The sequence below is a fragment of the Scyliorhinus canicula genome, chromosome 25 (genome assembly GCF_902713615.1).
Source record: "Scyliorhinus canicula chromosome 25, sScyCan1.1, whole genome shotgun sequence".
In the NCBI taxonomy this organism is placed as follows: domain Eukaryota; kingdom Metazoa; phylum Chordata; class Chondrichthyes; order Carcharhiniformes; family Scyliorhinidae; genus Scyliorhinus; species Scyliorhinus canicula.
The window spans coordinates 5086204-5108392 of NC_052170.1; the positions used below are offsets into that span (position 1 = coordinate 5086204).

General features: G+C 48.7%; 1 protein-coding gene across 3 annotated transcripts in view; it reads right to left on the reverse strand.

The window, feature by feature from the left end:
• Window positions 1-22189, reverse strand: part of slc27a1a (solute carrier family 27 member 1a) — a 46632-nt gene that overhangs the window by 8206 nt on the left and 16237 nt on the right. For all 3 annotated transcript variants that reach the window (XM_038784694.1, XM_038784695.1, XM_038784696.1), the window contains 7 exons: window positions 19189-19583; window positions 18082-18243; window positions 8451-8520; window positions 7960-8051; window positions 4593-4702; window positions 1447-1656; window positions 668-794 (listed from right to left, as the gene is read on the reverse strand). In XM_038784694.1, the coding sequence (XP_038640622.1) occupies window positions 668-794; window positions 1447-1656; window positions 4593-4702; window positions 7960-8051; window positions 8451-8520; window positions 18082-18243; window positions 19189-19583 (1166 nt within the window). The remainder of the gene's footprint in view (window positions 1-667; window positions 795-1446; window positions 1657-4592; window positions 4703-7959; window positions 8052-8450; window positions 8521-18081; window positions 18244-19188; window positions 19584-22189) is intronic.

Consider the following 22189-nt stretch of genomic DNA (forward strand, 5'->3'; position numbering starts at 1 on the left):
CATCAGGATTCCAAGTAAAGTGAGGCTAGGCAGACTAAACCCAGCTTCCTGATGGAATCTGCAGGACTAGTCGAGCACTGCAGGCGAATAGTTTCACTGCAAGAAACCATCAGTGAGCAGAAGAAGTGGCTATGACTCTCAGTCACTGTGGGGGGGGGGGGGGGGGGGGGGGTGTGCGCGCGCGTATAGGTGTGCGCCCAAATGACCACCTATACTAGACTCACTGAACAGCAGCAAAGCCTTGCTCCTACAAATGACCCTCTCCGTGATGTAGTCACACGCCGTGGCAGAGGATCGCGCGCTGCTGCAGAGGATCGCACGCTGCGGCAGGGGATCGCACGCTGCGGCAGGGGATCACACGCTGCGGCAGGGGATCGCTCGCCGCGGCAGGGGATCGCGCGCCGCGGCAGGGGATCGCTCGCTGCGGCAGGGGATCGCACGCTGCGGCAGGGGATCGCTCGCCGCGGCAGGGGATCGCGCGCCGCGGCAGGGGATCGCTCGCTGCGGCAGGGGATCGCACGCTGCGGCAGGGGATCGCACGCTGCGGCAGGGGATCACACGCTGCGGCAGGGGATCGCACGCCGTGGCAGGGGATCGCACGCTGTGGCAGGGGATCGCTCGCTGCGGCAGGGGATCGCACGCCGCGGCAGAGGATCTCAATGATTACCTGGTTTGCAGGGGATACACAGCCCATTGCGACCTCGGATAAGTTCGAGAGTATCTTCATTAACCTTTAACAGGCGGATGGGATAGACTTGGGGAAAGATGCGGCTGTTAAAGCCACAGGCTCCCACCTAAAGAGGCAAATAGAGGTAGCATTTTAGTTATGTACGGAACTAACGGACAGGGTAAGTAACAAGTTAAATGTACAGTGCCAAGCAGTGGCTGCAAAATGTTTGCAGCGAGTTATCTTCGCAGCAGCAGTGCATCTTTAATGCATGGCTGATCAACCAACTCAATAGCCTAATCCTGCTTTCTCCCCATAGCCTTTGATCCCGTTCTCCCCAAGTGCTATATCCAGCCGCCTCTTGAATATATTCAATGTTTTAGCATCAACTACTTCCTGTGGTAATGAATTCCACAGGCGGACCGCTCTCTGGGTGAAGCAATGTCTCCTTATCTCTGTCCAAAATGACTTACCCTGAATCCTCAGACTGTGACCCCAGGTTCTGGACACACCCATCATTGGTCACATCTTCCCTGCATCTACCCTGTCTAGTCCTGTTAGAATTTTATAGGTTTCTATGAGATCTCCCCTCATTCTTCATCGTCCAACCCCACCTCCCGCTGTGCCCCCATTGTTCAGCTCCCTACCTCCTGCCCCCCCCCATCACCACCCGCCTCCCAGGGAAGGTACATGTTATCTTTCTCTTTGGCTGAGCACCAAGCTTCACTGCCCTGACCCCGACAATCCCCAGAGGTGGGGTAAAGATCCTCGTTACCGACCTTGCCATCAAGATTGGCAATGGCACAGTTGCACTCGGTGGCGCCGTAGAACTCTGCCATCTGCTTGATGCGGAAGCGAGTGGTGAAGGTCTCCCAGATAGAGGGTCTCAGGCCGTTACCAATGGCCAAGCGGACACGATGCATGGACTCGGACTGGCGCACTGGCTGGTTAAGGAGATAGCGGCAGATCTCCCCAATGTACTGAACAATCTGAAAAGCAATTAACAATTATACAGAGAGGCTAACATCTTAATGGTTTTGGTCACAAATGAATTGGAATATAAAAGGAATTAAAGTTATGCTACAGTTATATAAAGTTCTGTCTCGATTACCGCACTAAGGATATATATACTAGCTTTACAGTAAATGCAGATTCATTGGATTGGATTTGATTTATTGTCCAGTGTACAGAGGTACAACGAAAAGTATTGTTCAGCGTACAGTCCAGACAGATGGTTCCATACATGAAAAAACATAGGGCATACACAATGTAAATACATAGACAAAGGCATCAGGTGAGCATATGGAGCGTAGCACTGCACAGGAGAGAAGATATGGAGAGATCAATTCAGTCCATAAGAGGGTCATTCACGAGTCTGGTAAGTGGGGAAGAAGCTGTTTTTGAATCTGTTAGTGTGTGTTATCAGACTTTTGTATCTCCGATGGAAGAGGTTAGGGGAGAGAATAACCCAGGTTTGGGGGGGTAAAGGTTAGAGACAGTGTTAGAATTGAACTTTACAATGTTAGTATGGTAATAAGAGATGTCGGCAGAGGATCTGTGTGAGAGAGTTCGCAGAGAGTCGCTACAGGATGATTATCGGAATGACACATGGTTGAAAAGAGTTCATCTCGGAAAGGTTCTATTCCAAGAGTCCTTCCTGTTTATTTCCTTTGTTCCCATTTCCTTTATTTTATTATTTTTGGTCTGTGGATCCATAATCGGAATGTGCCTTTAAGTAGCAGCCTGCTTGTCAGGACGGTGTGTTCCCAGGTTTTATGTTTGGAGAGCGTGAGCCAGACTCTTCAGCACCGAGTGAACCTTGGGAACCGGTTTTGGAAGAAGTCGGTTGAATTGGCTAACTAGCAACCAGTGAGTTGGCCAGGGACAGTGTGCTGCCTGACAACAGTCCGTGATTGGTTCCTGCAAGATGCTTTGTGTTTAGGCTTTGTTGGGCAAGAGTGTTGCTAATGGAACCAAAATGAGCAGTGGTTAGCACTGTTGCCTCACAACTCCAGGACCCTGATTCGATTCCGGTCTCGGGTGACCGTCCGCGTGGAATTTGCACTTTCTCCCCGTGTCTGCGTGGAATTCCTCCGGGTGCTCCGGTTTCCTCCCGCAGTCCAAAGATGTGCAGGTTAGGTGGATTGGCCACGGTAAATTGCTCCTTAGTGTCCAAAAGGTTGGGTGAGGGTTATGGGGATAGGGCAGGGGCCTGGACTTAGATAGGATGCTCTTTCAGAGGGTCGATGCCGACTCAATGGGCTGTATGGCCTCCTGCTGTACTGGAGGGATTCTATGATCCATGATCTCTAGGTGGTGTTACCATGATCTAATTGAATAGCAGAACAGCTGGAGGGGCTGAATGGCTGTTGCCTTTTAGCCTACCTCATTTATCCCTTTGCGATTCACCTCGTATCGCCACCTGACTCCTGATTCTGGAGTGGATTGAGGCATGTCAGCAGCGATGGTGGCAGGGCTGATACCACCAGCTTTCCGGAATTCACCCTGATAAACTTTCTGGCTGCTTTAACTCTCTCCACCCAATAATTAAACAAAGGTGAACGCTCAGGCACTACGAGGAGTTACCTGGGTGGGCTACACAAGGAGCTGTATCGCAGAACAAGCAACAGCAGGAAAAGAGGGTGAGAAACCCGAAGAGGTTCAGTGCTTGAATCAACGGCAGCATGCAACACCCTCAGCCCAAACCCACGGCAACATGGGAGTTCTCAGCTTGCTGGGGTGTGCGAATTGTGCACAACAGGCAGACCCGTTCAAATTACTCTCAAAGTATCTCCACCTTCCTCGGAGAATTGAGAACGAGGGTGCATATTTTCAGGATAACAGCCATTTAGGATTGAGATGAGGGCAGCACGGTAGCACAGTGGTTAGCACAATTTCTTCACAGCTCCAGGGTCCCAGGTTCAATTCCCGGCTTGGGTCACTGTCTGTGCGGAGTCTGCACATCCTCCTCGTGCGTGGGTTTCCTCCGGGTGCTCCGGTTTCCTCCCACAGTCCAAAGATGTGCAGGTTAGGTGGATTGGCCATGATAAATTGCCCTTAGTGTCCAAAATTGCCCTTAGTGTTGGTTGGGGTTACTGGGTTATGGGGATAGGGTGGAGGTGTTGACCTTGGGTAGGGCTGCTCTTTCTAAGAGCCGGTGCAGACTCGATGGACCGAATGGCCTCCTTCTGCACCGGCTCTATGAAAAAGTCCTCCCCCAGATATTTGTAAATCAGGACCGTTCAGGCTCACAGGGAGTGATGGAGTAGTGGTAATGTCACTGGACCAGCCATCCCCAGGCCAGGTCACGGGTTCAAATCCCACCACGGCAGCCAGAGGAATTTAAACTCAATCAATGAAATCTGGGCTATAAAAGCTGGTCTCAGGAGTGGAGACCATGACAACCATCATCGATTGTTATAAAAACCCAGCCGGTTCAGTGATGCCCCTGGCTAACGCCGTTCTTGCCCGGCCTGGCAGGCATCGGACTCCAACTTCACAGCAATGTGGCTGCTTCAGAAATGGTCGCGCAAGTCTCTCCTAATTAGGCAACAAATGCTGACCTTGCCAGCGTCGCCCACATCCCATGAAGGAATTTTTAAAAAATTTGCCGACTATAGTTTTATCAGCACAAAGGGAACAAAAGAATATGGGGACCGGGTGGGTAACGTGGAATTGGGTTGGAAGATCTTATTGCATGGAGTAGCAGGTTCGAGGGCCCTTGCACTGTGTTGTTGGTCTTATTTCCGTACTTTTAAAGTTCTGCCTCAGTCCTGCTGCCGTGGGCCGTCGCTAGCACACAGATCGGAAGCTCATGCAAAGCGGGCGAAGAGAAAGGGTGAGCGCTGTACAGGAGATTGACCGTGCCATGAGCTGAAAGCCCGCACCGTGCGCACGCGGCCGAGCCAGACTAGCAAACACTCACTGTGCAGTTGTACTTGACGCAGTCGTCCCAGAATCGGCTGGCCGAGAATTTCTTTTTGATCACCACAGTCAAGCCATGTAGCAGGCACTGTCCAACCCCAACGATGTTGCCTGTTGACAGAATGGGGGCACACGGTTAGCAAGGTCTCGCACTATCTACAAGTCAACAATACAGGTAGGATTAGGGATAGAGTGTGATTGTTACCTCGAACATGCCTGTTTGATAACAAAATCTAGTGAGGCAGCTTGGAAGGTGCTGCCTAAGGAGCCTTGGTGAACGCAGATGGTACACACGCTTGTCACTGTATCAGTGGCGGAGGGTGTGAATGTTTGTGGAAGGGATGCCAATCAAGCGGGCAATGTGTTGTGGATCTTTTTTACTCCTTCAATCAAAATCTCCCGCCTTTCTCTGTAACCTCCTCCAATCCTACAACTCCCCAAATTATCTGCCCTCATCCAGTTCTGGCCTCTTACACATCCCCAGTTCCCATCACTTCATATCTGGCGGCCGTGCCTTCAGCTGTTGAAGCTTTAAACTCTGGAATTCCCGGCTTAAACCTCCCCACCTCTCTTCCTGAAAACCAATCTCTTTGACCAAATGTTTGGCTATCCCGTCCTCATAGCTCACATGGCTGGTTGGTATTATAAAGCTCCAGTAAAGAGCCATGGGACGTTTTGCTACATTAAAAGGTGCTATGTAAATGAAACTTCTTGTTGCTGTTTTCCCTGCATGTCGGCCTCATGGTTTGCTATGTCCTCCTATTGATTAGAATTGTAAGTGAGTTTAACGCAGACCTCTTTTCCTCAATATTTTTGATTAAAAATCAATAACAAAAGAAAATTACACAGGAACTCAAATTCTGTCCGAATCATTTGTCTCGATGGAGCTGCGGAGGATTTACCCCATTAGGGGTTTCATATGTCTACAGACAAGTGGCATCAAAAACAGTTCCTAGCAAGTGAGATGTAATCACACTCATTAGGTGTGAAGAGGCCAGCAAGGAGCTCACAGACTGGAGGGGGTTTAACAGCTTCAGTGTCGCACCAGCCTACGTTAACGTATTTAATGCATTGTGAAAGGATCTATCTCTTTTAGTAATATTTGGCATTAAAAAGACAAAGAATCCAAGGCAGGCTATCTCAACTTAATGAACACGAAGATAAAATTAAATTTCTGCGGGTGCTGGAATCTGCAACATAAACAAAAACTACTGGACAATCCCAACAGGTCTGACAGCATCTGTGGAGAGAGAAGGGAGCTAACGTTTCGAGTCTGGGTTATACATTGGTGCGTTGACAAAGAGTCATCCAGACTCGAAACGTGAGCTCCCTTCTCTCTCCATTGATGCTGTCAGACCTGCTGAGATTTTCATCCCTACTCCTATACTCAGGGGCTGTTTAGCTCACTGGGCTAAATCGCTGGCTTTGAAAGCAGACCAAGGCAGGCCAGCAGCACGGTTCGATTCCCGTACCAGCCTCCCCGAACAGGCGCCGGAATGTGGCGACTAGGGGCTTTTCACAGTAACTTCATTGAAGCCTACTCGTGACAATAAGCGACTTTCTATTTTCTTTCTATACTCGATCCTCTCGCTGTGAAGGCCGGTGGGTCATTAGCTTTCCTCACCGCCTGCTCTATCTGCATGCCAACCTTCAGCGACCGTCCCACCGTGACACCCAGGTCTCGTTACACTTCCCCTTTTCCTAAACTGCCACTATCCATATAATAATCTCCCTTCCTGTTTTTGCCACCAAAGTGGATAACCTCACAATTACCCACATTGTATTGCATTTGCCAAATATTCGCCCACTCAGCCAGCCTGTCCAAGTCACCCTGCAGCCTCTTTGCATCCTCCTCACAGCACACACTGCCACCTAGTTTAATGCCGTCAGCAAATTTGGAGATATTGCATACAATTCCTTCGTCCAAATCATTATGTATATTGTGGACAGCTGGAGTCCCAGCACTGAACTCTGCGGTAGACCACTAGTCACTGCCTGCCACTCTGAAAAGGACCCATTTATTCCCAATCTCTGCTTCCTGTCTGCCAACCAGTTCTCTATCCACGTCAATACATTACCCCGAAGACCATGGAGGTTTAATTTTGCTCATTAATCTCTTGTGTGGGACCTTGTCAAAAGCCTTTTGAAAGTCCAGATACACTACATCCACTGGTTCACCCATGTCCACTCTCCTGGTCACATCCTCAAAAGATTCCAGAAGATTTGTCAAACATGATTTCCCTTTAATGAATCCATGCTGATTTGGACCAATCCTGTCCCCACTTTCCAAATGCTCCGTCATTTCATCCTTAATAATTGTCTTCAGCATTTTCCCCACCACCGGCGTCCGGCTAACCGGCCTATATTTCCCTGTTTTTTCTCTCACTCCTTTTTTTAAAAAAAAAGTGGGGTTACATTAGCTACCCTCCAATCCAGATTCTATCGACTGCTGGAAAATGACCAGCAATGCATCCACTATTTCTAGGGCTACTTCCTCAAGTACATTGGGATGCAGAGCATCTGGCCCTGGGGATTTATCGAGTTATAATACCATCAATTTCCTCAATACAATATTCTGACTAATAAGGGTTTCCTTCAGTTCGTCCTTCATGCTAGACCTTCTGTCCCCTAGTATTTCCGGAAGGTTAATTGTGAATTGTGTCCTCCTTAATGGAGGCAGATCCAAAGTATTTGTTCAACTGGTCTGCCATCTCTTTCTTGCCCCTTTACACAGAGGGTAGTGGGTGCCTGGAACTTGCTGCTGGAGGAGGTGGTGGAAGCAGGGACGATAGTGACGTTTAAGGGGCACCTTGACAAATACATGAATAGGATGGGAATGGAAGGATATGGACCCCGGAAGTGTAGAAGATTTTAGTTTAGACGGGCAGCATGGTTGGCAGAGGCTTGGAGGGCCGAAGGGCCTGTTCTTGTGCAATACTTTTCTTTATTCTTTGTTTTGCTTTTATATTATGAATTCACCCGATTCTAACTGCAGGGGACCTACATTTGTCTTCACTGGTCTTTTTCTCTTCACATACCTATAGAAGCTTTTGCAGTGTGCTTTTATATTTTCTGCAAGCTTACTCTCGTATTCCGTCTTTCCTTTCCGAAATAAACCCTTTGTCCTCCTCTGCTGAATTTTAAATTTTGCCCTGCCCCTTGGATCAGGGCAGTCACTCCAGTGCAGTGCTGAGGCAGCAATACAGAGGTGCCGCCACAGAATTGATGAGATGTTAAACCGAGGCAGAGATCAGCTCCACTGTAAGCTGATGCAGGTGACAAGTTGAATAGGTGGGAAACCACCACCACAAATTAATATTACCAACAGACAAAACATGAACGCAGGAATGTTAACGGGACTTCCATACCTGCTGAATGATACAGTGGCAGGCAGTCATAAATAATGTCTTCGTGCCTCATTTGGAATCCATAATAAGCAAACACAGCCATCCTATAGTACCTGTAAGCGAGAGGATGGAGAGGTCAGCCGCCATGTCTTCACGAGGACGTTAACACAGGACACACGTTATAATCGGGAGCCCTGCTGTAGGGTTTCGCATCCCTCATTATGCCAGGTGCTGATAACCTGAGCAAAGATAAAACTTACCACCTCCATGATTAAAGGGTTTCCCATCGTTTAGAAGCACTGAGCGACGCAGCACAAAGAGGCACCAGTTTAGTCCCTCGTACTGGCTCTTTTGAAAGAGCTAATCAACGAGTCTGCCTCTCCCTGCACCTTGCGCACAGCCCTGTTTTTTTTCCCAAACCCCTTTCCTGCTTTCGGACGACCAGCCAGTAAAATCTTCAAAGTGTCAGAGTAAACGCAAGCATTTGCAACCGCCCAGTTCCGCGTACGTACCTGCTGTGCACAACAATGGCAGCTTTGGGCATACCCGTAGTGCCAGATGTATAGATGTAAAACAGGCGATCTAGAAAGACAAACAGAGGGAGATCAGGTCTGGGGCATGAATCTATTTAAAATTTCCAGTACACAAAAACCCCCTTCTCGCCTTCCAACATCCCCACAATTCAGTTCGGTGAGAATAATGGTACCTGTTGGAATAATCACCCCCCCACCCCCCCCTCAAAAAAAGATAATTCAGATTGCCCCATTACTCACAGACTTTACTCTTGCCCCTTTACTCTTTAACCATAACACAGAGCAATGCAGACAGTTCGAGCTGAACTGGTCGACTCACAATCAACTCACACATCAGCCAGAAGTAGAATTACTCTTTCAAAGCCATGATGTGGAGATGCCGGCGTTGGACTGGGGTGAGCACAGTAAGAAGTCTTAAAACACCAGGTTAAAGCCCAAGAGGTTTGTTTCAAACACTAGCTTTCGGAGCACTGCTCCTTCCTCAGGTGGAAGGAGGAAGGAGCAGTGTCTCCGTAAGCTCGTGTTTGAAACAAACCTGTTGGACCTTAACCTGGTGTTGTAAGACTTCTTACTGTCTTTCAAAGCTGAGGAATCAGAGAAAGAAACCGCATAACTTGGCCAAAAATTAGATGTTTTCGCCATATGTAATACACTCACTGTCTTTATAGTGTGTCTATATAAAATATATAACATACACTGTTCACAATGCTGCATACGATTCTTTCTCGTCTCCAAGCTTCACAGATTTAACAGAAATGTAGATAAGTCTAAAAAGTCACAGATTTTTACTACCATATTTAGGCAATGCTATTCAGAAGGAAGAAGTGGAAAGAAAGTCCTCACCACTCAGATACAAGGACAAGTGCACAAACCCACACTGCTGCCTACAATAGCGATTATAATGTTGTGTTAAGTAACCCTCAGCCATAGCACTGGACTGGCCGATGCTGTTCTCGTGCTTATCTCACAGACTAGGGAAGAGATGTACTGTCACAGCGCCAAGGACTGCAATCCAGAGGCATACAAGAGGCAGCTGGATCCTGCCAGCACTGGCTATTAGGATTCTGCATGAGTAACGGGAGTTGGGAGGAGCCTCCGGGTACAACGGCCAGTTCTCTGCTACCAGCCAAAACTAATCTCACTCGACTGCGTTCTCCCCCTAGTCCTGTATATTCCTTAATTTCAAATATTTGTCTAATTTTCTCTTGTTAGATTCAATGGTCGCCACCTGCACCACTGCCTGTGCTCCATGCTCTGAACAGTCCTCTTGTGTATTGAAGATTTACCCAATCGTGCTCACTAATCACCTGGAAAGTGAAGCCTTCTGGGGACCGATTGATCAATTAGAGGAAACAGTCTGTCCTCATTCATCACATGAAATCTCTTCGAAAATTCATAAACCTCTATTAAACCTCCACTTTACAAGCACTTGTAGTAACGCCAGCATCTTAATTCTTTCCCCATAACTGAACTAATATCACACATAACACACATAAATAAACAAACTAACTGCCCAGGAAAAATTCCCAAGGCCGCTGATGTCCGCGTGGGAAGGCAAGGGAGTGGCATGAACGGTATTGCTCGTGCAAGGCTGACCCAGACACATTGGGCCGAATGGCTTTCTTCTCTGCTATGCCTATTCTAGGACTCTACATTCTCTAAGATTCGTAGAATCCCTACAGTGCAGGAGGAGGCCATTCGGCCCAGCGAGTCTGCACCGACCCTCTGAAAGATCACCCTGCCCACTCCCCCACCCTACCCCCGTAACCCTGTCATCCCACCCAACCTACACAGTTTTGGACACAAAGGGCAATTTATCACGGCCAGTCCACCTAATCTGCACATCTTTGGACTGTGGGAAGAAACCGGAGCGCCCGGAGGAAACCCACGCAGACACGAGGAGAACGTGCAAACTCCGCACAGTCACCCGAGGCCGGATTCGAACCTGGGTGCCTGACGCGGAGAGGCGGCAGTGCTAACCACTGTGCCACGATTCACATACGTGGAAGCGGTTAGACTGAAGATCCTCTGCCAAGTACAGAACAATAGGTCATTGAGAGGCAATGCCAGGATGCGCTTCACACAGAGGGATGGTGAAAATCTGAAACTCATCTCCTCCCCCCTCCCCCCCCACTAGTGGGGGGGGAGGGGGGAGGAGATGAGTTTCAGATTTTGGGGGGGGGCAATTGAAATTTTCAAAGCAGATATGCACCAATTTGTTAGGGAGGAAAATCAAGGGCTGTGGAATAAAGGCAGGCCGATGAAGACAGGGTACGTTAGCCAGGTAACCCCACACGAGGGGACAGGCTCAAGTGGCCGAATGGCCGCCTGTCCTGAGGAAGCCGGAGCCAGCTGCAAACAGTAACATGCTCCAGTACTTTTACGGATTGGGTGTTTCTTCAATTCCAAAGGAACCCCACCCAGAGAGGAGTGGGACTAGCCAAACGCACACATGGGGGCATTTAACCTTCAGGGCTCACACTCAAGTTGCACTGGTCCCCCACCATCCTGAATGATTTTGATTCAGTTCTCCAGGAACCTTGCTGGATTGCTCCCTGCGGAGGGGCGGCGTTGGCTGGTCAGTCACAGGAAATGTGTCAAGAGGGCGAAACCTCAACTCAGCCAGTCTGCAAGAATCCAATTGCTGATGAGCTCATTGTGGAAGTGCAGCTGTTTTAGTCACCTGACATCTGGCGTGTGATGACACCAGAAGATTTTCTCAGACTCGATGGTCCGAATGGCCTCCTTCAGCACTGTAAATTCTATAAAACGAAAGGCAAAGCGTACCGACGTTAAATTAAATCAATTCTCAAATGCATTTGAACCAATAGTGCCTCCCACAGGGTTTTGGGGCCACAATAGCGCTCAGGATAACCTCAATGTCAGATTCACCTCCTACGATAAAGCACACCGCAACACGCACTTTTAGCAAGAACCCATGACCGAGAGCCTACACTTCCAACGCTGTAGGGTAGGGGGGGCGCAGTCATGGGGATTCAGGATGGATTATTTCATCGTGTGGTGGCTAGGAAGAGGAATCGGAGGGAGCAGTACAAGTGGAACTCATTCTCGGTTCCCATGCTGCAGTTGTATCGAACCTTGGTGAGGCTGCACTTGGAATATTGCGCACAATTCTGGTCGCCACACTACCATAGAATTTACAGTGCAGGAGGCCATTCAGCCCATCGAGTCTGCAATGGCCCATGGTAAGAGCACCCTACTTACGCCCCACACCTCCACCCTACCCCCTTTATCCCCAGAACCCCACCTGACCTTTTTGGATACTAAAGGGCAATTTATGATGGCCAATCCACCTAACCTACACATCTTTGGACTGTGGGAGGAAACCGGAGCACCCGGAGGGAACCCACGCACACACGGGGAGAACGTGCAGATTCCACACCGACACTGACCCAAGCCGGGAATCGAACCTGGGACCCTGGAGCTGTGAAGCAACTGTGTTAACCACTGTGCTACCGTGCCACCCAGAAGGATCTGGAGGCTTTGGAGAGGGTGCAGAGATTTACCAGGATGTTGTCGGGTCTGGAGGTGTTAGCTATACGGAGAGGCTGAATGGACTCGGACTGTTTTTATACGACGAGAGTGGTGAGTGCCTGGAACGCGTTGCCTGGGGAGGTTGTGGAAGCAAATACATTAACGGATCTCGACAAATACATGGATAGGATGGGTATAGAGGGATACGGCACAAGGAAGTGCTGAGGGTTTTGACCAAGGTGGTATCATGACCGGTACAGGCTTGGAGGGCTTGTTCCTGTGCTGTGTTGTTCTTTGTTCTTCTATCGAGGAGCGGAGAGCGGGACATCACAGGTAGCCTACTGGACTTGCATTCATATCATATTTGCAACGCAGGCAAACACCCTTCAGTGCTTCCAATGCCATTATTTTCATATCATAGAATTTACAGTGCAGAAGGAGGCCATTCGGCCCATCGAGTCTGCACCGGGTCTTGGAAAGAGCACCCTACCCAAGGTCAACACCTTCACCCTATCCCCATAACCGTACCTAAGGAACTTTTGGACACTATGGGCAATTTAGCATGGCCAATCCACCTAACCTGCACCTCTTTGGACTGTGGGAGGAAACCGGAGCACCCGGAGGAAACCCACGCACACACGGGGAGGATGTGCAGACTCCGCACAGACAGTGACCCAAGCCGGAATCGAACCTGGGACCCTGGAGTTGTGAAGCAATTATGCTATCCACAATGCTACCGAGCATTTTGAAACAGTAAGAAGTGTTACAACACCAGGTTAAAGCACTGCTCCTTCACCTGATTCACCTGAGGAAGGAGCTGTGCTCTGAAAGCTAGTGTTTGAAACAAACCTGTTGGACTTTAACCCGGTATCGTAAGACTTCTTACTGTGCTCACCCCAGTCCAACGCCGGCATCTCCACATCATTATTTTGAAATATACTCACTTGTTACGTGCACAAATGGAGCAGCTACAATGGACACAGCAAGATCCCACAAACACCAGGGAGCTGGATGATCAGCTAATGTATTTTATGATGCATTTGGTTGGCCAGACACTGAAGCACACTGCACAACTTGGAAAGGTGCCAAGGCCTCTGCAGTAAGGTTTCCTTCACCTGGCAAATGTCTGCTTTCCCCTGTCTGCTATCCAGGCAACCGGGGCTGGGAAAGCATACACATTATTGATGCTTTTGCAGCGTCAATGTCAGCCGCAGCGGAGAGCTCGATACCCTGCCACTGCCTCCTGTTCTAATGTAAAGGGCGAGCATAAAGGCAGCACAGTAGCATTGTGGATAGCACAATTGCTTCACAGCTCCAGGGTCCCAGGTTCGATTCCGGCTTGGGTCACTGTCTGTGCGGAGTCTGCACATCCTCCCAGTGTGTGCGTGGGTTTCCTCCGGGTGCTCCGGTTTCCTCTCTCAGTCCAAAAGATGTGGTTAGGTGGATTGGCCATGCTAAATTGCCCTTAGTGTTGGGTGGGGTTACTGGATTATGGGATAGGGTGGAGGTGTTGACCTTGGGTAGGGTGCTCTTTCCAAGAGCCAGTGCAGACCCGAAGGGCTGAATGGCCTCCTTCTGTACTGTAAAATCTATGAAATTGTAAAGCATAATCCGCCAGTCTAACTATGTCAGGTGTCACATCTCTCGGCGGCTGTGGGGGTGGGGGGGGGGGGGGGGGGGGGGGGGGGGGGGGGGGAACGCACATTTACACATATGCAATCTGAAACGTTCAAAAGGGAATTGGATATAATCCTGAAAAGCACACTGAATGGCCTGCACTCTTATGATTCGGAATTTACAAACAAAGTTTTTGGCACAGGAAGTTGTTCCAGGACCACAGCTTAAACCAAGGGACGGCTCAATTAAGATGGCACAAAGGGTTCTAAAAGAGAATTAAAAGTAGGCTATTGACCACAATCTCTGCAAACAGATTCCCACAGTTTGCTCTGTTGCTTCAGGCTTGGGTGGGTGGAGGGGAGGGCGAGTTTTAATCTCAGGATTCTCTTTTGTGCCTCAGTGATGATGCGATGACTAAAACCTCTCAAGTGGACCAAAGGTCACAATTGCCCAATGGTAGGAAGTAGGTGAAAGGTTGAATTAAGTTGGTGCCAGTCACCCATGCTCATGTGAATTTGAGTGTGCATGGGTGTGACCCGAGGGCAAAAAGCAGTGCGATAAAGCTCGACAAGTACACAATAAGCTGAACAAAGAGATCAAGCGCAAAAAAAACCACTGAGATGTGCTGACATCTCAGAATCACAGAATAGTTACAGTACAGGAGGCCATTCAGCCCATCAGGTCTGCAGCGGCTCTCGAAGTCAGCAATTCACCTCGTACATTTCTCCGCATTCAACTTAGTCTGCCACCTGCTCGCCCATTCCACCAACGTATCTACGCCCTCCTGGAGTTCTACACTATCCTCCTCACAGTCCACAATGCTTCCAAGTTTCTCATCAATCCCAAACTTTGAAATTGTGCCCCGTACACCAAGGTCAAGGTCATCAATACACATCAGAAAGAGCAAGGGTCCCAACGCTGATCCCTGGGGAACCCCAGCCCGAAATACATCCATTAACCAAAACACGCTGCTCCCTGCCACTCGGTCAATTTTGTATCCAAGTTGCTGCTGCCCCTTTTAATCCGCGAGCTATAATGTGCTCATAAATCTCTTGGGTGGCACTGTGGCAAATGCCTTTTGGAAGTCTGAGGGCTCCGCCGCCTTGAGAGTCAATCTAGAAGTTCAATTAAAAGTACACACACTGTAGCCCACTTCACTATCGCTCAAATGGATCTCTCACAGATAGCAGGGAATCTGAAGTTCTGCTGTGATGATTTGCTTCTGTGCTGCCATTTGGCTTTAAGGCCCATCGCTCCAGTGCTGGAAATCTAAGTAAATGTTAGCTGTTTAGTGAGCGAGGCGCCAATTAATTTATTGCACATTTCAGGCTAGAGCAGAAACACAATCAAATTCCTGCGTTATTATATATATATATTTTTAAACAAAAAGTGTGACAGGTTTGTTGTCTAACAACTTCCTTTACGCTGGGGCGGCACAGTAGTCAGGACTATCCCGCTTCAATCCCGGCCCCGGGTCACTGTCCGTGTGGAGTTTGCGCATTCGCCCCCGTGTCTGCGTGGGTCTCACACCCACAACCCAAAAAGATGTGCCGGTTAGGTGGATTGGCCACGCTAAATTGCCCCTTAATTGGAAAAAAAAAATATTGGGTTCTCCAAATTAAAAAAAAAACTTCCTTCACACTGTCCACAATAAATTGGAAATGTCATTTTACATAAATGAGGATGTTACCCCACTCGGCGCGGTGGGGAAAGTATTTCAGGAAGTAATGTAATACTTGTAAGCGTGTGCTAGTGGCATTGCGATCAGTACATTATCCAGGCTCTGAGGCTGACCTCTCTTGCGGTTTAATGTGAAATTGTGGGGAGAATGAGCTGCTGAGGTCACATTTCCCATTGCAGAGTGAGGAAATGGTGATTTCAGACCCACACACCACCAGATTTGCGAAATTTAATTCCACATTGTGTTGCGTAGGAATTTTAACTCTTAAGGTGGTGTAATCAGGGTCCACACAAACTTCCAAAAGTCAAATGGGTGGTCACGTAGGTGAAAAAGTAAGGATTGTTTGTCTAACTTGGACAGTTCTTTTATGGGCGGCATGGTAGCACAGTGGGCAGCACTGTTACTTCACAGCTCCAGGTTCCCAGGTTCGATTCCTGGCATCGGGTGACTGTGCGGAGTGTCTGCACGTTCTCCCCGTGTCTGCGTGGGTTTCTGCCGGGCGCTCCGGTTTCCTCCCACAATCCAAAGATGTGCAGGTTAGGTGGATTGGCCACGCTAAATTGCCCTTAAGTGTCTAAAAAAGTTAGGTGGGGTTACGGGGATAGGGTGGAAGTGTGGGCTAAGGTAGGGTGCTCTTTCCAAGGGCTGGTGCAGACTCAATGGGCTGAATGGCCTCCTTTTGTACTGCAAATTCTATGATACAGGGTCTCTGATGGGCTGACTTTAATACTTGCAAATATAATGAGTCCAAAAGGTTTTACTGACCACTTTGCCCAGTTCGGCAATGGTGAATTGCTGAAGCATCACTGGGGTTTAATATTTCAGTTTTGGGTGAACATTAGGTTCAAACAGGAAAAACATTATACCCCTCAATAAACACTGCCTTTTGGACACTGCCTACTTTTCAAGTTTGGCTGAACACAGCTGTCTTCGTTCACAGGAAGGTTGTGGTGGAGGGACATTCCTGAGGGCAGCTACAGACCAGGGAAAACTGGCTTTGAGCAGCCTGTTATCTGATCTCAACATCTCACGATGCATTCCAACAAGTAAGAACCCATCCTGGCTTTGGATCTTACCAGTGGGAAAACGAGCTCAGAGTGCAAGCTGCACTCCCCCCCCCCCCCCCCCCCTCCCAAAAGAAACCCCGGTACAGACGTTACAGTAAAAGCGGAACTGATTTCATGGCGGTAACCGGATAGGATTTGCATATCCTAAACAACGTCCAATCCTCAGTCACAGCTATATAGTTCGTATGGTTTTAAATGTGGCAATTGTGGGTTTAAGGTCTTGCCACAGATCAGGACAGCGGTGTAACATAATCCTGCCGAGTTCATTGGCTACAAATGGTGTCAATGAGTGGTCTAGGAGTCAAATAGAAACCATTGTTATAAATCCATTGAAGGATACCACAGGGTAAGCAAGAGGCTATAACGTACTATATCAGTCAATGGATCCAAAAAGTTGTATTTTAAAAAATTGACTGCTGCTGAACGTGGATTGTATCCTTTCTTTGGTTGTAATACTGTCGTTGAAAACAAGTGTATTTATTAAATAAATTAAATCAGGCTCTGAATAGTTTATGAGTTTTTATAGACTTGTCTCTTATTTTGATGAAGGAGAGGGCTTTACAAAAACTTGACTTTAGTATTTGACAACTGGGGATGGCGTGGGCTCATTGAAGATGGAGAGCAGCAATGAGCTTGTGGAAGACAAAAGCAAAGGACTATCTTCATGTGTACGGTGGCACGGTTCAGCACTGCTGCCCCACAGCGCCAGGGACCTGGGTTCGATTCTGGTGACTGCCTGCGCGGAGTCTGCACGTTCTCCCCGTGTGTGCGTAGGTTTCCTCAGGGTGCTCCGGTTTCCTCCCGCAGTCCAAAGATGTGCAGATTAGGCGGGTTGGCCATGATCAATGTGCAGGGTTACAGGGATAGGACAGGGAGCGTGTGGGGGAGTGTGCTCTTTCAGAGGGTGGGTGTAGACTTGATGGGCCGAATGGTCTCCTTCTGCATTCATACACAGGGACCAGCCCTCTGCAAGCAAACGGGACATGGAACATCATTGTACCTTCCTTGGAATTAAACAAAAGCACAGGGAAACAATAGTTCCCTGGTGCATTCTCCATGGCAACGCTTTGACCAATCAGAGTTGGCTGGTCAACCAACCAGCACACATTTCTCATGCTGTCGAAACTGTTGCTCTTTTTGAAATTTGGCATTCTTGGGTGTGTCCCGAGGAGTGCAAGATGGAAAGCTTCAACTGCATGCCTGTGCTTTCCAGCAATTAGCGAAGGAACGCTCCCTTTCAATGTCCCGGCCTGGGAAATTGCACCAATGTTATGTCCTGAGTAGATAGACTGAACCTCAGGGGAGATTAACACTTGATCACAAAGTTGTTGTTGGAGCTTTTCAAAATAGCACTTTGTGCTTAGTTTACGCTGGAGGGAGACATAGGATCGAGATGAGATGTATTCAATTTCTAGTGCAGGGGGGGGGGGGGGAAGAGAGAGAGAGAGAGAGAGAGAGAGAGAGAGAGAGAGAGAGAGAGAGAGAGAGAGAGAGAGAGAGAGAGAGAGAGAGAGAGAGAGAGAGAGAGAGAAGAGAAACCAGTTGGGAGAGTCGCACCAAAGCAGACCTCGAGCTTCTCAATAGCTAATGACGTTGGCAGTAAGTTCGAAGTGAATCACTCACCGCTCCCTCAAGCCTAGGCATCAGGCCTTAAGGGTCACAAAACAGGGCCAACCTGTCAAAATATCCATTTGCAGACGTTACTACAGTATTTGCATTAGAGAAACAACCCTGCATTAAAATACGTTACCCATGAATCCGATTGCCAGCGGCACAGGGGGCGGATATTTGGAAGCTGCATTGAGGAGCGGGTCAAGATGTTCTATGTCAAATGTATCTTTGCTTGGATCCCAATTTCCAGTGCAGAACCTCCGAACTTTCATCCCCAGGATCCCATTTACTTCCAACAAGGCTGGAACATAAGCACAAGAAATAAACCATCAAGCTCAGCTCACGACACAGTCAACCTGCCGCAGATACAGCACTTTCTGGGCTGTGATTCAAAGACAGCAGCCTGACATTCAGCGGCACAACCGGTCGGTGATTAAAAAACATCGCCTGTAGAGTAACAGCGCGCGCTTGACGAGACAAGAGTTGTCATCAACTTGCTACTTAAAAATAAATCCCATATCAGGATTTATTCCACAGATTTGTGCCGGAGAAAGCACAGGCGGAAGCCATTTGGTCCCTCATGCCCATACTTGCTCTTTGAAAGCTGTCCGAATTCCTGCTAAATTACTATTGTCCTTTCAGCAATCTGGAAATCCTGGCCTGAACTAACAAGTTTATATCTGACTAGGTATATAGTTAAGTATAAACTGTGGCCTTATTTCTGGTTAAAAAATAACTCTGTAAATAGCCATGCATGTTGTCTATAAAGCTCCCTCTCCGACAGAGAAAGAGATGTCTCATAGCCAGTGCAGATAACAAACAGGATGGTAAACCTTGATTATTTTCCAAGGCGGAGCAGGGGGTTCAGGGCAGGATTTTCACCATTCCTTAGTCCAAAATCCATTTTTTGGGTCAAAGTTAATTAGACATGGGCGGCAGACACCCAATGACATCTCCAGCACAGGTCGTGGAAATATCGGACACAGCAGGGAACTAACAGTGCAAAATCTAGGCTGACACTCCAGCTGGAGAGAGTGCGCTACATTGTCGGAGGTGCCGTCTCTCTGACAGGATTTTACATCAAGGGCCCCATCAGGTTAACTAACTGGATACTTAGCGCATTCCCGCATGCAGGATTTACCTGCAAAGCAGCAAGCACACCTTGTTAAAAATAGGATGAATTGACAGAGCACGGCGTGGTATCCCAGGTACGTGATAGTGTGTGGAAACAAAGCTGCCTACTCACCATCACTCATCTCTGCTCCGAAGATAATAGCTTTGGCTCCCGACACAGACAGGCAGTGAGTGAGCGCGTCCCGGCGGAGGTTGAAGTTGAGCAGCGCGCCCTCCACCCCGACCTTCGCCATGCCGAGCCACAGCCCAACGAACTCTGGCCGGCTCTCCATGAACAGCGCGATGACGTCACCCGGCCCATAGCCTTGCTCGCGCAGAAAGTTGCCCACTGCGTTGGAGTATTCGTCGAGTTCCCGGAAGGTCCATTTTTGGTCGACCCCTTCGTAAATGAGGGCCACTTTATCTGGATGCCTCTGCACGGTCTCCTGAAAAATCTTGGGGATGGTGTTGTCTTCCCGTTGGTTTCTCCACACAGCTAACTTAACCCTCAGCAGCAACACCAGGCCACTGTCGAAGAGAGTGGGGGGGGGGGGGGGAAGACGAAAAATAAAATCACAGGGCCATTAATTCAATTTTGATTTAATTCTCCACTGAATTTCCGAAATCACAGATAACCGAGGTTCTCAGCACAGAAACGTGATCTGCAGTTTCACCGAGGGCACCCATTCCAAACTTGCACTGTAGCTTCTAAAGGAGCACGCTCGAAACAGAAAGCCCACCAACACATTGCTCCCTTACCCTGCAGCCTTGCTTAAGCCCTGGTCTCAGACCATTACTCAACATCTGGAGCGGGCCAATCAGGCTTCGAGTCTGCGCCACCATTCAAGTAGATGAAGTCTGGCTGGCATCTTATATTTATCGGCCTTCATTTTGATTTCCTTAACCAACAATAATCCCTCAATTTCGGTCTTCAAAGCTGCTGTTGTCCCAGCTTTGTTTGTACAGCATGTGGGAATGGGGAAGGGTAAGAGCTAGAATTGAAGATTTCTACTGCAACGCGGGAAAAGTGCTTCCCGATTTAATTCCCGAATGACCTGGCTCTCATTTTACGATTATGTCCCCTCTGCCGTGATACCCTTGGTCAGTGGAAATAACATCGGCCTGATCAAACCTGTTTAACATCCAATAATAATCTTTATTACTGTCACAAGTAGGCTTACATTAACACTGCAACGAAGTTACTGTGAAAAGCCCCTAGTCGCCACATTCTGACGCCTGTTCGGGTGAATTCAGAATGTCCAATTCACCTAACAAGCACGTCTTTTGGGACTTGTGGGAGGAAACCGGGGCACCCGGAGGAAATCCACACCGACCCGGGGAGAACGTGCAGACTCCGCACAGACAGGAACCCAAGCCGGGAATTGAACCTGGGATCCTGGCGCTGTAAGGCAACAGTGCTAACCACGGTGCTACCATCTGCCCCAGACAGACCACCCTCAACATTCTCTATACACTAGTCACGATCTTCTTTATGTAAACCAAACCAGGCACTGCACTAAAAGCGTGGCCCTTCACTAGCGCTTGTTACTTTAAACAAAAACGTTTGTGCTTTTAAGGCAGACTTGTCCAACTGTGGCACCATAGTCAAGGAGATGCCCCTCCAATCACAGGCCGTTTCTCTCCCACGTTGGCTATGAGCCAAATCGACAGCAAATGTGGGAGCGAGCCAGTCCCGATTGGAGGAGCAGCTTCCTTCAGTATCGGTGAGTGTGCTGGGGAGGGAGGGAGGTTTTCAGGAAGGGGGCTGCCAAAGGGGGCAAACCTGACAGCACGCGAGGTTGGGAATGTGCCTGGCTCACTCACTCAATCTCAGGATTCACACCCACACAGTGTGCGTGTGTGTGGGGGGGGGGGGGGGGGCAACATTTTACTGAATTTGACGTTTAATGCTGCACCAAACCGTACCATTCCGAAGTTTTGTGCATCAACCCCTTGGGCAAGAAAAGAAGTGTAATGAAGCTCGTGGCGTGAAAAGGCTGGACAAGCCTACTCTGAGGCAGAGATAAGCTAGCAACTCCCTGCAAGCCTCTCTCACCAGTCTGAAACAATGTTATATGCAATGCTGGCATGCGTTTGCTATCAGTGTGCCAGGAAAATGTGCACAGTGCTGCCCTTAAACCCACTGCTGCCTGACAACAACGGCTTTTATTTCACCAGCCTTTGTGAGAGGATGTACAGCCCCACAAGCTTCAAATGGCATGAACCTGGGTAGCCTTTGGACAGAATCACGATCCCTGGTTAGAAAAGGTTTGTGAGAATAATCATCATTGAGAGGAGCTGTTTCTGGCAATCAGATTCTTTCGGCAAGATGTCACCGCCCAGATTAGGTTCGCTACAGAGCCTAGTCAATGCACGCGTGATGAACAAGCTGCTCGAAAGACTGACCTACCTAAACCACTGTCTCAGGTGCTTCACAAGGTTGGGCAAAATGAATGCTAACAGTGCCAATGTTAGGAAGGGTGGCTGAGAAAGGGCAAGCCTTTGAGGAAGTTAAGCAGTACCCCACAAAAAGGGAGGAAGGTCCAGAGACTGGGGTTTGGATAGCTCACGGTACAGCCGCCATTGCTAGGCCGAGGACATTGGGGATGTGCGAGGCCAGGGAGAAAGCACACAGATCTGAGAGGATTGCGGGGCCAGTGCAGGGGACTGAGATGAGGCCATGGAGAGATTTGAACAGGAGGAAGCAATGAGGCTCCGGTGGGTCAACAGTCAATGTCAGGAGCGATGGGCGAGTGCAAGTCTGGATTGCATGCAATGGTTAAAAAACATAAAATAAACCTTTCAAAAAGGTGGATGGGCAGGGAGGCCAAGACTGGACACAGGGAAACTTTAACCAGAGGCGTTTTCAATATTTGATGCAGTGACTGTGCAGCAACCCCTCCATGCTTACATTATTAAAACCAGCTTCCTGATGCCCAAAGCAAAGTATTTAAAATTTTCCATTTTAGTTAGTAATTGCAGTTGAAGGAGAGCATCCAGCTCCTCGAGCCTGTTCCACTGTACAACTAGATCATGTCTGCTCTTCATTTCAAAAAAATATTAGCGTGCATGTGAACATTCGAATTGGGAGCAGGAGTGGGTCACCTGGTACCTCCAGCCTGCTGCACCATTCA